Genomic DNA, 15,644 nt, shown 5'->3' on the forward strand with positions numbered 1-15,644 from the left:
CATAGGGCAAAAAGGCAATATTATTTCACTTCACTTCACAAATATAAACAATATCGGTCAGTTCACTAGCTTTTTATACTCTCAGGGCCAGGTTTGCTAAGCTCTCTGGCCCGGCATTTCAGACGCATTCTGTGCCTAGAAACCTGCATAATCATTTATCAACGAGGCACACCTGCCTGGAAGCACAGCTTGCGTGTCACCACAAAATGTGCCTCTCTCCGTCATGCACACTGTCGCTGTTGGGCATAACTTTTGTATATCCGACACCGTTTACTTTCCAGGAAGTGGGGAAAATAACCTTTGTTGTATGTAATGCATTGCGTGCAGCGTAGCTATTATTTAGAAATTGAGTGGTGCAACCACTCCCTTACGGAGCTATGTGTGTGGGTTGGTGGGTGGCTGGGTGCGTCTGAGCACGAAAACAGCATGGTTGTTTTTCACCACCCATGTGCGCAACCTAACAAACACACATGCACATAACTGTATATATATATGGTGATTTCGGGTGTGCCAGTACAGTACAGTACAGTACAGTACAATACAGTACAGTAGAGGGTACAGTATAGGGACCCCCACACGGTAACTCTGTCATGTCTCAACGGTTTCAATACGCGGGGCGGCTCTCCAGAATCGGGCCGGCACACTGGGTGCGTTCCTATGTGGGTCTGGAACTTCCGTGCAAATAGGTAATTTTTTGGTGTCCCTATATTTTAGGAAAATAGACAATCTACAAGCTGACAACACCGTATGACATGTTGTAAGCTTGTCGCCTCTGTCATTATGGCAAAGAATGAAATGGGAAAAGAGAAGGGAACCCCGCACACTCATATGCTCCAAAAGATACATTTATTGACGACATTTCAAGCCAAGGCTCTTCATCTGGTCTTCAAGAGCCTTGGCTCGAAACGTCGTCAATAAATGTATCTTTTGGAGCATATGAGTGTGCGGGCTCCCTTCTCTTTTCTGATGTCACTTTTTGAACCCAGCACCTCTATTTTACTATAGTTTCTGAAAGAATAAAATAAGGCGTTCATTTATTCAAAAAAGAGATAAAAAGCTTTGGATGGTCACACGACCACGGGACATTGTGTTTTCATTTACGGATCAGATTCCCCCACCTCTAAAAGAGCAGGTGCAATTAATCACAGGAAGGCTGTATTAACCGGCGTCTGAGGTGGAGATGACGGTAATTGCAGCAAAGAGACACAGCCGGTAAGTCTCAAGGACGAGAACCATGAAATAATCAGCAAAAATAATTAGCTGCTCAGACGTTAATTCCGCACACCTGCTAGCTAGAGCCAACTGCACACATGGATTTGACGGATGCAAAACTGGTCCTCGGTCTTGTTTAGTTAGGTTTTGCAAGTCGACGTCGTGTTAGACGCGAGGCGACAGCTACACCAGGTGAAACGTGTCCGTGACTCAAACCTTTCGAAAGTATAATGAGAACACTTTACGTTGACGAGAGTCTGCTGCGAAATGTACAACGTGGAGCAAGCTACACGACTCGGAGGACAACAGGAGGCACGGCTAAATATATCACATGTAGGATAATTAAGAGGGCTCAGCATGGCAGGCGGAAGTCTGGGTCATACCCCAAAAATAGCGGACCCACAAGCTCACAACGCACATATGTGAGCTCGTAGATATCTCTAGCACAAATGATGTCTAAGCGTGTCAGAGGTCGATGCAGACAAGACAAAAGAGATCCAAGGTTAACGTCACTGTTCATGGTCACTTATTGTTTTTGTGGGTTTTTTTTTCTTCTCCTCCTTCTTCTTCTTCTTCCGCCAAAAATAGCAGTTCTGGCTGAACCGTGCAGTCGGTTTTCGCGGAACGGGAATCTGGTAGAGGTGCCATGCCAAACGGTGACCATGCGAAGCCCATGACCATTGGTCCAAAGGGTGGCACTATATCACTCAATTTAAAATGCAAACTTTGAATGCGCATATAGCTCATGAACCATAGACCAGTCACAGATGCCAAAGCTGAGAAAAGTTAAACTTTTGTTTGGAATATTTGCAGGTTTCATTTGGCGAGTATGACGTTTGGTTATAGTCAAACAACAGTCAACTGTATACGAAGAATGGACAGTCCAGTCGACGCTGGGGATGCTGGACGATTTCTGAGCAAAGGATTATATTTTAGATGAGAATACAACTAAATAAAGTACTGTGGGGTTTGATTAGGTTGCCATTAGAAATGGATCTAGGTCTGTTTCATATGCTGATCTAGGCTACAGAGATGTGGAAAATAATTATGATCAAAGGCGCAAACAGCATTGTTAATCCTTATTTTATTTATTTTTTGCTTTGTTTTTGCTTTTTAGCTTTCATTTAAAAAAAAAAATGTTACCTTGGGGAAGCAGCTTTTGATGATACTGGGTTGCCTCAAAAAATGTAAACCCAAGAAAAGGCAAATAGAACTAAAATGTACTATAAATCTCAGATGTTGACGCGTCGTGAGCAGCTCCCAGATATATTTGCAGAGCGTTCGCCTATCTGTCATGATGACATGACCAGAATAGGTTCATGTGTTTAAAGACATTTTCAAAAAACTGCGTGTATAAATCCTGTCCTATACAGTATGTGTGTCACCAGCCCTGTGTGTGACTGTGTGTGTGTGTGTGTGGGGGGGGGGGGGGGGGCAGGTTTGACAGGGGGTGTTTGGGGAGGTCGGTCCTGTAATGGGAAGGTGTATCACAGGCCTGTCCTGTGTGTGTGTGTGTGTGTGTGTGTGTGTGTGTGTGTGTGTGTGTGTGTGTGTGTGTGTGTGTGTGTGTGTGTGTGTGTGTGTGTGTGATGCACTGGATCCTGAGGCAGCCTCCGTCGTCTGACAGTCACATCATTTAAAAAGAAACGCTGTTTAACGGTGGGTGGGGGAGCCCTAAACTCCACCACCATGGAGGCGTTTTTTAAACGAGTTTCAGTCAGACGTGCAGCAGAGTGAGAACGCCAGGCATACATTTACATTAAACAGGCTGCGTACACTGTATATATAAGACAATGGGCACCTTTTAGTGAAGGTGAGGACTACTGCACTGTGCCAGGTTAATTGTCAAAGCGTTAAAACGACAGATAAGGTCCCGAACTTGGACATTTCTTTACCCCCACATCATGCTGTTCCCACATGGTGTCTGTTAGAGGAGATGCATTGCAGACATGGCCTATAAGCAGTGTGATGGAGGACTCCTGCCATGATAATCAGCAACCTAAGTTGTTTGAAGCAGTGGTTTTAGACTCCCCCCCCCCCATTTATATTACAGTATTTGGCCACAGACCCCAATTTGACAACATTTCGGACTTCCGTGAGAGAAGATTTTTCTAACTATTTTGAAAATAGCAGATCTATACATCAGGCATCATCAGTCTCCGCACCATGACACGTGATGAGCGTAAGCTTGTAGATCAGCTATTTTTTTGAATTGCCGTGAAATTATAAATCACAGCCGTTCCAAGTCCCTCAATAGTGGTGTAGCAGCTGATGCTGATTAGCCAGCCATGGACAGAGTTCCCACTGAGAAGAGGAGACTTCCCTGTTCATCACCTCAATAATATTATGGTTATGGTTGTTTACTGCATGTACAAAGGTGGCATTCTATACTGTACTGTACTGCTATACTATACTGCTATAGTACTGCTATACTCATGCGATTAATACGAATCCTGCTGCGTATTGTCGGAAAGTGCGCTTCGTTTGGCAGGTGTGAAGGCTCATTCTAATCCCGATGCGCATTGAATAACCGCATTCTACTTCGCTACAAAGCGGGGGTTTCACTTCGCCCTCCAATTGCACCTGACTTCGATTCCACTGCAGGGGTGAATGCAATATCGCATCCAATAAAGGCTGTATGTGGCAGATGAATGAGGAGTGAACACAGTTGGAGACGGAGAAGGCATATTCCACGCAGCGCAAAGATGTCTTGTTATCGCGGATAGACGTGGTCAAATCAGGAGACCATGCAAGGCCCTCGTCGGAATAATGGTCGGACGAGCACATTAATCAATTGCTTAAGGAAACGCATACCAGCAAGACGCCCTGAGGGCGAGAAGTAATTACATACTGTGTGTGAGACAGCTGATAGCTGGATCTCTATGGTACTCTAAGTGTGTGTGTGTGTGAGAGAGAGAGAGAGAGAGAGAGAGAGCAGCTAATCATGCTTATTCATTGTAGAGCAGCAAACAGAAAAGTGCAGACTAAAGTTTACAATATGGTAGGTAGCAACCATTGATTATTTTCTTAGCGATTATTCTATCGATTTATTTCCTCAAAGTGTGTGTTTTTTTCCCCCTATTTTCATTGTTCCCAATTTGCATCGTTCCCAAGTATAGGCCGCCAGTGCCAGAAGGGCACAGGTCTAGTCCTTCATAATGTTGATATGCTCAGCTGGTCGCCAGTAAATAAATATACTTAGATATTAGATATTTTACAGTCAGTCCCCTTTTTGGAGTGGTTAACGATTTATGACATATTTGAGCGTGGCTGACAACATAGTGACGTCATAGTTATGACGTCTGTCAAGGAAACGAGGAGACACAAAAGACGTAATCAACCGAGTTAATCGACAATTTGCCAAGGCTTTTTAACCCAAACACCAATCATGAAACATCATCTGACTCCTCCCGACACAGGGGAGAAAACCTACAGTGTGTGAGTGTTGTGAAGTATCTGCATGCTGTCTGACTGGCAGCCTCTGGTGGACATTTCCCATTCCCTGCATCCACAATGACACAGGTGTCTGCCATCACACCACTCAACTCAATGACCAATCACATGAGTTCAGGTGTGCCCTATATAAGCCCTCACTCAGTCTCCAGCCTTCACACTGGCAACATGCAATGCAGAACCTGCAGCTCTCACTGAGTACCCTACAACACCACCACTGACCAATGTAAGCCTTTATGTTCTGTATTGACCTGATGTATTCTATGTTGATCACCTTGCCATACTATGATTGTTCACATATATGTTCTGGTGTATGAATGCCCAGTGTACCTGTTTATTCACATCCATTCTGTTGCGTTCTGATGTGTTCTGAGCTATATTTGATTTACTTGTCATTCATATGGTCCTTGTCATGCTGTAGTTAATATGTATTCCATTTCTTATATCTTGCTTGTAGAAACAATGGCTCACACTGAAGACAATAAAGTACTATTCTGTTGAAATATACTTTGGTGTCAAGAGACCTTTTTTATCGGAGAACCCCTTGGGTGGTCAGCCCACAACCACAACCAGCTGAATATATATATTCTTTGTTTTTATTCAAAAGTTCTATTTTTTTTACACCAAATAATGAATAATTGAACACAAGTAAAACATACGAATCAATGAAAACACAAAACAGAAGAAAGAAACAAAACACAACACACACAAACTAAAAACGGAAAAACAGCTTGACATAACTACTATAGTACAGCATTTTCAGCAGAATAATTTATTAGTGAGAAAAGCTTCAAATACTTGAGCAATCTTAAGAGACACGGGAGAAAAACCTTTCCTCTGCGAACAGTGTAGCAAGAGTTTCATTTTTTTAGTAACCTGACACCAGAGTCATATTGTGGCACAGAGTGCCGCGCTACGAGCTTGTAGGTCAGCTATTCTTTGAAAAACCCGTGAACATGTGGCGCAAATCTTTGAATATATTCTGAGTGCAAGTTTTTAACTACAATGTTTGCTTCTGGGGGGGGGGGGTCCCTGGAACTGCATATTTTCAGATGGGGGTCGGCGGCCAATTACAGATAGTTCTGGAGGTCCTTGACATGACCATGTTTGAGCACCAGTGCACCACTGATACGTTTTTCAGAAAACTGTCAGGATGTCAAGACGTTTTATAGACTCAGCTCTCAGGTCTAAATGGGTTTAAACATCAGGTAAACTGACTTGCACGCCAGCGTCTCTCCACACTGGAGAAAAAGCCTTCCCAATGTAAACACTGTGACAAGACCTTCAATGACACTCCGTTTAGCAACCTGACGGCACTCCAGCGTCTCCACGCAGGTGGAAAAAAAAAAACGTTCCAATGTAAACGGTGTGACAAGAGCTTCAATGACTTGAACAATGTGTGTTCAAATCCGGGTACTGACAACTCGGCTCGTCGGTCGTATTTGTGCATATTGTTCTCATTGCGTATTGTCTTCTTTCTTGGTCCCGCCTTATCGCTGCTTGCAGCTATATTTTTATATTTGAGTCATTGTAATACTGATGATGCTGTTGGAAAATCAACAATGGCGGACGTTGTAAACAAAGTGGAAATGAAGACTGCAGAATTGTACAAAGTAGCATGATACAGATGACATGCGTACGACCAAATCAGTTGAACTGTTCCTGAGAGCAATTTCCATAAATGCCCCTATATGATAATTGTGTGGATAGAAAACACACACATATAGGGGAGCGCAAATACCACCCGATTATTTTAGAAAAGTTGGATTTCATGTTGTAGGACCAAGTTCCATATTGGTCAAGACACCAGCTGGTCATGTGGGTGGGTGCCCTATCTGCCACCATCTTTCTGGTAAAGATGTGCATTGATGAAATTGATATTACTCCTAGATTATTGTCATGTGATCAAGACTGATCGGTCTGATTCTTCATATTCCATCCTGAACATTGCTGGCCTACACATGACCTGGCGGAGACCTGTGGTCAAATTTTCCAGTATATCTCCCTGCTCTTAATGATGGTTTAATTGGTTTTCTAATTGTGCTGAGCAGGGCGAAAAATGGCGCAGAGCCTGAACGCCAAGATAAAATAATTGTATTCACACTTCAATCTCATTCTATTCTTAAAATATTGGTTCAATCTATGCGTGAGTTATCTGACTGAACTGAACCACAGCTGTGGAAGGCCAGAGCGAGTGCTCTCCATGGTCCTGGAACAGTGTTGTGTAGAAGTAGGCTCTGCAGGGCAGACCATTTGGACCTTTTGAAAGAAACACTGTATATGCTTTATCGTGGAGTAAAGTGCTCTGTTGAATGGATTGCTGTTGCTGTTAAAATGGGCTAAATCACCTTTTACAATAAATATATAAATACAATGGATTAAAATGGGCTAACTCATCCTTCAATATGAATAAATAAATAACTGTTAAGTCATCAAGTGACAATTAATTAATTCAGTCATATCCCCTCACTACACTGAAATGTACACAGAAAACCCCCTCAGATCATTTCATCCTTTAGATCAGGGGTTTTCAACTGGTTTTGACCCAGGGACCACCATTCTGACTATAGGAGCAGCCTGGGGACCACCACTATTGTGTCGTGTGACACAATAGTGGTGGGGCATTCATGCACCATGGGTTAAGGTTGTTTTTGTTTTCTTCTTGTTACTCACTAATCACACGATCACAGGCTACATTCATGAGCTGGACAAAAAAAATGTTTCAAAGTATTACTTTAAGTTAAGTTTTACAAGTGTTTTTTACTTGTACTAAGCATGACTCAAAATAAGTCTCAAAATAATAATCCATTTCAGTTACACACACACACACACACACACACACACACACACACACACACACACACAGAAACAGAATATATTTTTTTATTTTAACCAACCTACAACCTGCACTACATTTTACTATAGGCCTTATACAGTACCTTTCTAACAGACAGAGGGAACTGTTCATTGTGTACTGTCACTTTAAAAGCGTAATGTATACATCATCGTACGACGGTGTCACGCACCAAAAATAGCCAATCTACAAGCTCACATGGCACCTGGTTGCATCGCGTTGTGAGCTTGTAGCTCTGCCTTTTCGGCAACGATAGACTGAGACGTTGCACATTGCATACGTCACGTATTATGTGAGACTATTCAATCGATCCGCGGCAGATATTATAACTATGGCAGGGAGATTTGACTTTCCCAAACGCATTATTATGAATTGGATGAATAACTTATGGCAACGTACGTCTTACCGTGCTTGCCTTGGGCAGCAACTAGCACGGTAAGCACAACATGCGTTGGGTGGTTGCTGCAGCAGCTGACGGCTCAGTCAGCTGTTTACATCGTGAGTTGTTGTTTTTTATTTGTTTATTTGACGCGTTGAGCTGACTTTTTGAAATGTTAGATATATATATATATATATATATATTAGAACCTCCGCGGACCACCGGTTGAAAACCCCTGCTTTAGATGAGAGACATTGCCCAAACTGGTCTGAACGAGTGTCAATTGAGCTGTTGCCTGTGTGCAGGGACAACAGGTGAAATGAGTCCTAATCAAGGAGGGAGAGAGAGAGAAAAGCTAAACTTCTGTTTAAGAAAATATAGAATAATGTCCGTTGTGTAGAACAAAACACAGCATTAATGACATTAGGTTGTTGTGAGGAGCAAGTCATCTAAAGCAGTGCTGATTTAATTTGCAAACCCTGGTGAGTGACAAACAGTTTTTGGTGCATTAGCTGCTGGTGGCTAACATGAGGGAAGCCCCAGCACTACTGGTGACTATAGTTTGTTTGTTTAATGAAGAATTTGTTTGTTTAGTGTTCAGCTAAAAACGTTTTTGCACTAAAGTGTATTACAATTTATTTTGGTAAAAAGAATGTGTACTCAGTGTCTCCTTTTTATTTGTAGTGACTCACTCACTATTGCTGGACTCTGCAGTTACTAACTTTGAGTGTATCTAAAAGACGCAGCTTTTTTTTGAGAAAGTGGGCGTGTACAAGGTACCTGTCACTCAAGCTGCCTGGACTGGCTGTCTGGCTTTGAGACGAGAGACGGGCAGTTTGAGCAGATGCGCATTTGAAAGTCTAAAATGTAAAATAGCGACTGTAGAGGAGAAATAATGATATATTTAGTTACATCATAACCTATGTATGGATGAATAAATAATATAATCTTGGTAAACTTGTTTGTAAATAACCGAACGGACCGGATCTCAATCCTCCCCGTCTTCAGTGTTCATGTCTCCCCCCCACACTCCGCTCTCCTCTCCCCCCTAGGCCACGAGCGAAACACTCCGGGCATTGTTTTAAATGGCGGCTCTGTATGTAATGTTAATGTTGATTTAGAAAGAGCATACCGTAGAAATACAATTGTATGTATCCAGCACGTCGTAAAAGCAATTAAAACAGCTTATGTTTACGTGCGATTTCCGGACATTCAGTCCCAAGTCTCCCGTGGAAGGGAGCTCCTATCTCGGCGCTGTCTGAAATGATTCCCTCAAATAAATATATGCGATTGGTTTATCGATTCAGAACGCAGCAAACCAATCACAAAACATGGGCAACATATTGCATAAATAGAGGGGGTACATACAACTGATATAAAGGCTATTAATTATTTTTTTAAGGTATGATTCACGGTGCCCACGTTTCAACAATCAACATACAATGCAGCGACACACACACACACACACGAAAGTGGACCGACTTCTGGACCCTGTGGCCCGGCCCGCGGAGGACCCCCTAAGTTGAGACTGGGTGTCGAGGAGCGTACACCAGTGGTCAACGCCCTGTGCTCAGGGCGAGGTCCCGCGACAAGGGCAATTAATTTTAGTGCGAGGAAACGTCCCGCAAATCGTCTCCGAGCACAGCTCTCCTCGGCGTTCCAGTACTGGGGACTACTGTACTGTGTACTGTGTGTGTGTGTGTGTGTGTGTGTGTGTGTGTGTGTGTGTGGGGGGGGGGTACATACAACTGATATAAAGGCTATTAATTATTTATTTTAAAGGTATTGATTGACGGCGCAAAAGCTTCAACATACTACCGAGAGACACACGAGGATCGGCACAGAAACGCGCTGAGAGCGGGCTGCTACTTCCCTCTTCTCGGGGAAGGTTTTGGCGAAAACTCCCGACACAACTATTGTTTAGTTGTTTGTCTATCTATCTATATCTGCTAATTTATCAACCGTGTGTGTGTGCACTGTTTAGTCCACAATCAGCGTCAGCGACGGATAGCGTTCCGGAGAGTTCAGTTCAGTAGTCCATCCATAGCTTCGATGAGAACCGGAGGGGGGGGTGAATGCACGATGACTTGTCCCCAGAAACGTGACACTCGCGACGGCACACGGAACACAACCTGTTTTCACCGCTTCGACAACTTGTTTCTCATATAAACTTTAATTTCTATCACAAAATATGCTATGGTCTTGCCAAATATCCATTCATATTTCATATACAGCCCATATTCAAAAAGTTTCTTTTTTAATGCGGACAATTGGGTCGGACAGCTTTCCAGAGGGTTTTCGGTTTTGTAAAATGAGCTCAACTCCGCCTCCTCAAACCACGCTGTGCTCTGATTGGCTACACGCAGATTTTTAAAGCTCCAGCTTTTAAAAGCTGCTTTAAAGTTAAGCTCCGGTGAGCAAAAAAAAAAGCAAAAACAAAAAAAAGCTATTGTTCCAGCTTTTAAACGCAGAAGCTGTTCTGCATAGAGATAACATGGGACCAAGAAGCAGAAGCTAGCTTCTGCTTCTTCAATGTGAACGGAGCTTAAGGAATGCAACCACCATCGGTGAGAGGAAGATTTATGGTAATTGTTACATTACATGTATTTGAAAGGTTGCTGTATTTATTTCCAATAAGTATTTGAAGTGAAACCTTATACAGAGTTGTGTAAATGAAAGTAATGTTTTAGAGTTTAGACATTAACACAGAGATGCCTCTGGCCTTGCTTTATGCAGGTCAGGTTTTTTGGTTTGGATACGTTTGTTCTGATTCAGCCCGACTCTGGTCAGAACCCAGACCCTGCTGAATTCTCCTTGGGACAGACCCAGAGCCGTAGCCTTGTTTCCCCCAGTGTGGTAGGAAATTGTCACACATACACTGCCCTGCAAGGAGCAGTGCAGTATTGGGCGGCGATACACACAGACATACACACATTAGAACTGGACATTGTCACACACACCCTCTGCCCTGTGAGTGTAGTGCAGGACTGGACAATTAAGTAGCACACACCAACTCTCTGCCCTGCAAGGAGCAGTGCAGGCTAACAGTAGACACTCACATCAAAAGTGTAGACACTTTGTGTCTTTTGGACTATTTCATAGCCACTAAGTGGTGTGTAGGGGTTAACTGTTTTTATTGTTTTGGTTATTGTGAATGTGAAGTGATTATTTTTGGATTCAAATTGAAAGAGCAATTGATTGTGAAAATTGGATTGATACTACTGAACTGGTTTAAATAGTGCAATTGAATTGCACAAGGTATTCATCAGTCAGAGTAGTTGGGTGCACCCACAGGTTCAAAAACCCTAATATATATTTTGATACCAAGGTACCTATTTCATTTATTGTTGTCTAATGTCCTATGTTTGTGAGCATTGTTTTGTTTCTTATTTCAATTTATATAAAAGTATTTGAGCCGGCCAACTCAGTGACTTGCATCTGGTCTCATCATTTACCCCTCTGGCTCCAGTAGACGAACCTAACTGAACCTAACTAGTCCTACGTCTAACCCTTCATTGTAATTTAGTAGCTATCCTACACTACCTATACGACACAAGTGCTACACGTGCATGGTCATGTCATTGCTAGAGACAAAATATTTCCTCTCTAATAATTTACATTTAAAGTTGTGCAAATAGCAGAGTTCACAACACAACACAACAGCTCACAACGTGTTTTGAGCTCATTGTCTATTTTCGCTCTTCACCGCATGGGGTGTAAGTGCAGGGTAACCCCTGCACTTAACACCCTGCGGTGAATAGCTTTTCTAGGTACAGCAGTCAGTCAGTCAGTTTTGCTGACGAGCTACTGTATCTGTCTGTTGCAGTCTTCTAGGTCGTACAGTGAGGTTTCACTGAGACATACTGTATACCGTCTACTGTACTATGGAAACAGCCCCCCTGGGGCTTATTTGTGTTATCCTTTCAGCATAACGTTTGACTGTACTGACTGCCTGTGCTGTCAATAATCGTGTTAATAAAGTATTCAATCAATCTAAACGTGTATAAGTAACTAACTATAGAGCTTCGCAGTGCCGCCCCCTTTCATGACGACGCCAGGCCCAGGAAATGAATCCCAATGCATTTTTCCCATAGACATTTAAAAAACGTATTAATTTAAACACCTTTTAAGCGTCGTACGAAGCCAACTCGAGTCGTGACAAATCATGACAACAAACACACGGGGCTGCGACGCTCTATAGCTGTTCAAGTGACCCGAGGGAACGTGAGCAACTCGCAACTCTCCTAAATTGTCTCTCTCCGTTTTTTTGCTTCTCCGCAGGCACTTCCTGTTCAAGCAGGGCTCCGGCTCGTCGGCTCTGCTGTCGGGGGCGGGGCAGGGCTACCCCCTGACCTCCGGTACGGTGTACTCCCCGCCGCCGCGGCCGCTGCCGCGCGGCAGCGTGACGCGGCCGCTGTTCACCTTCAACAAGCCCCACCGCTGCTGCAACTGGAAGTGCACGGCGCTCTCCGCCTCCCTCCTCACGCTGACCCTGGCTCTGCTCCTCACATACGTCATCGGTGAGTCTATGCTTTTTCCATTTGAAACGATAAACTGACCCTGGCTCTGCTCCTCACATACGTCATCGGTGAGACTTGCTTTTTCCATTTGAAACGATAAACTGACCCTGGCTCTGCTCCTCACGTACAGTATGTCGTCGTTGAGTTGTTTTCCCCGATTTGAAACGATAAATAATTCAGGGTATATACGGTATATATATCTGTTTAGAAACAGCCACGCAGAGTCTTGACGGGTCCTGTCTGCCAGAGTCTTAGTTTTAACCCGTTCTGACCTGAGATCAGATTAAAAAAATGTCTATTACATCCTGACAGTTTAATTATTAACCCATTCTGACCTGAGATCAGATTCTAGAAATGTCTTCGATTTTTCAAATATAGCAGACATACAAGCTCGTAGCGCGCCACTCGGTGGCGCGCTATGAGCTTGTAGATCTGCTATTTTTCAATAGCTAAAGCACGACATGATGCTGACACCAAAATGGGTTCCCGTTCAGAATGGGTTAAAGCTGGTCGCAAATCGATATAGGACCTGCGTGGGAAAACAAAAACAATAACTTCACTAACGGAAACACAAACGGGAATAATGAGAAATGCAAGCGAGTTCAGAATATAACGACGCCTGCAAACGGAAAGGCCTGGCCTATACGTTTTTGAAGAAGTTTGTGGCTATAATCTTCTTTGTCTCAATTGATCGCTGCCCCGTAAAACTTTGGAGAGAAACGTTACCATGGGGTCGCGTTGTCGTATCGAAGATCATCGCGGGGGTTGTCAAAGTCAAGTACCAAAAAAATCACTCATCGACCGCACCGCGATCTCTACCAGCCTCTGTTCATTGCCCCCCCCCCTGCACCCCCCAACCTTGGGCCTCCTCCCCCCCCCCCCCCCCCACCCCTCCCCCTCTTCATTCCCCACCTGCAGTGATGCTCAAGGTCATGTTGGAGCAGGCAGGGTTTCACATAATCACACGTACGCACGCACGCACGCACGCACACACACTTGCACACGCACAAATGTGTACTTAAAGCACACCCGTGCACGTGCATGAACACACACATGCGCGCGCATATGTACAGATACATGCATATGAATAAGCACAGTGAAACGCGCGCACACACACACACACAGGGGGAGGGGGGGGGGGGGGGGGGGGGGGACACAAAACCCATGTAGATTAATCCCCAGGCTGAACCATGCTATTCCATTAATGTTCCGGCCCTGGTAATTAGTGCGCGAGTGAGGAAGCGTGAGCAATGACTGGGAGACGACTTCACCTTTTAATTGGTGTCGCGCTCCGCTCCTGCCTCGCCCGATGATTGATCCCTGCATCGACGTCCCCATGGCAACACGCCCCCCCAGATGTGCGGGGATGTACTGTAAGCATACATTTAGCGTACTGTATCAAAGATGTTCAAATACGGCTTTTAAAGGGGGGGGGGGGGGGGGGTTGACAGACTTACAGTTAATGGCTTTGTCTGGGGAGGGGAGGTTGGGACCCAGGGGTGCTGATTAGGTTCCCTCGTCAACTTTAATGATACCCTGATCCTCGTCAATTAATTAACAGCCCACCGACGGGGAGAAGAAGAAAAAAAAAATCAAAGACGAATGGCTTGAATTTACAGTGTGTCTGTGTTTGAAATGTATAACTATATCCTGTAGGACTTCCTCTCTTCATGGTGGGGGGTGCCAGAAATGTCATGGAAATGAAAGAAGAGGTTTCGTGGCGCTCACATGGCGCAAAAGTCAATCCCTTTTTGTCAAACATTGGTCTCTTAATACATCTCTTGCAACGTGGGTGTGGGTACGGGCTGTGCAACCTTCTTTCTTTTTTGAGGAGCGCTAGCTATAGCCCCTCCTAGTACTCAGCTCTGTGTTTGTGTGTACCACATTTGTGATGATTTGATTGGCCCAGTTGTGTGTGTTTGTGTGTACCACATTTGTGATGATTTGATTGGCCCAGGTTTGCGTGTTTGTGTGTACCACATTTGCGATGATTTGATTGGCCCAGGTTTTCTTGTTTGTGTGTACCACATTTGTGATGATTTGATTGGCCCGGGTTTGCGTGTTTGTGTACTGTGTACCACATTTGTGATTATTTGATTGGCCCTGCAGTTTTGCGTGTTTGTGTGTATAACACATAGTGACGATGCGATTGGCTGAGCAGGGAATGTGATGTAGTATGACGTACGATGATGTATTTTGATGATAAGAGCGCCCCTCACTTCACAGCACTTCAGCTCTGCACTAGTGTATTGGTCAAAATGAAATGACTGATGGGGTGACGCAGTCGGTATAGCGCCGTTGCCTCAAGCTAGAATGTCCCGGGTTCGATTCCCGCTGTGGTTGCTGGGGGGCGTGTTCTACTCCTCCGTGTCATCATTGCCCATACCGGGTGGTGTTGGCGAAAGGGCCTTTCTGTGTTGGAGTTTGCATTGTGTGAGGTATAGGTATACCCTCACACAAAACATGCAGTAATCTCTAAACACTGCCTCCCCCTGGTCAGCCGGGGGCGCCTGATGGAGGGGAACGCGACTGGTTGGAATAACGTGAGTGAGAGAAAGAGAGAGAGAGAGAGAGAGAGAGAGGGAGAGAGAGGCGCCCAGGATTGCAGCTTAGGTATTGGCCCCGGGTGGAATAATGGGGTTACAAAATTGTGGGATCAATTCCTTTAAATTAAATTAAAAAAAAATACTTACTGAATTCGCCAAATATGTCAAGTGCTCAGTAATCTAATATAATTACATTTTAATAATATATTGTTAAGTTGTATATTATCTGTGATCTGTGTAATTATTCATATTAGTAAAAACTTTACCAAAAATTTGACCAATTACAACAATAAATGCAAAATATGTATAGAGTACATCGGCATGATCTCAAATATGAAGTTCCTTTTATGTAACACAAACGCCATCGGTTAACCGAAATAACCGACAACAGATGAATGATTTCTTTGTGTATTTGATCATTTACGTGGCTCTGTCATCATCACAACTCACAGTTCTGCAACTGACCTGGGACCAGTGTTGTTTTTGCCGACTAAAACTAAGACGAAAAATGTTCGTCGGCTACCTTTTTTCACTGACAAAAACGTGATAGAAACTAAATAAAAACAATGTGACTAAAATGTGACTAAAACGAAAACTGTTCAAGAGACTATCAAAATTTGCTGCCAAAAACAACACTGACTGGGACTGCACTGTCACTTACTAAGCATTAAGCAACACAA

At 43.8% G+C, this 15,644-nt stretch overlaps 1 protein-coding gene across 1 annotated transcript in view; it reads left to right on the forward strand.

Moving 5' to 3' along the window:
- tenm1 (teneurin transmembrane protein 1) overlaps window positions 1–15,644 on the forward strand; it is a gene marked incomplete at both ends in the record, with an annotated part of 354,011 nt that overhangs the window by 122,738 nt on the left and 215,629 nt on the right. Inside the window, one exon of the mRNA XM_080773976.1 lies at window positions 12,180–12,418. Within this exon, the coding sequence (XP_080630102.1) occupies window positions 12,180–12,418 (239 nt within the window). The remainder of the gene's footprint in view (window positions 1–12,179; window positions 12,419–15,644) is intronic.

The sequence above is a fragment of the Protomyctophum bolini genome, assembly GCF_963924005.1.
Source record: "Protomyctophum bolini genome assembly, chromosome: 10".
Lineage (NCBI taxonomy): Eukaryota > Metazoa > Chordata > Actinopteri > Myctophiformes > Myctophidae > Protomyctophum > Protomyctophum bolini.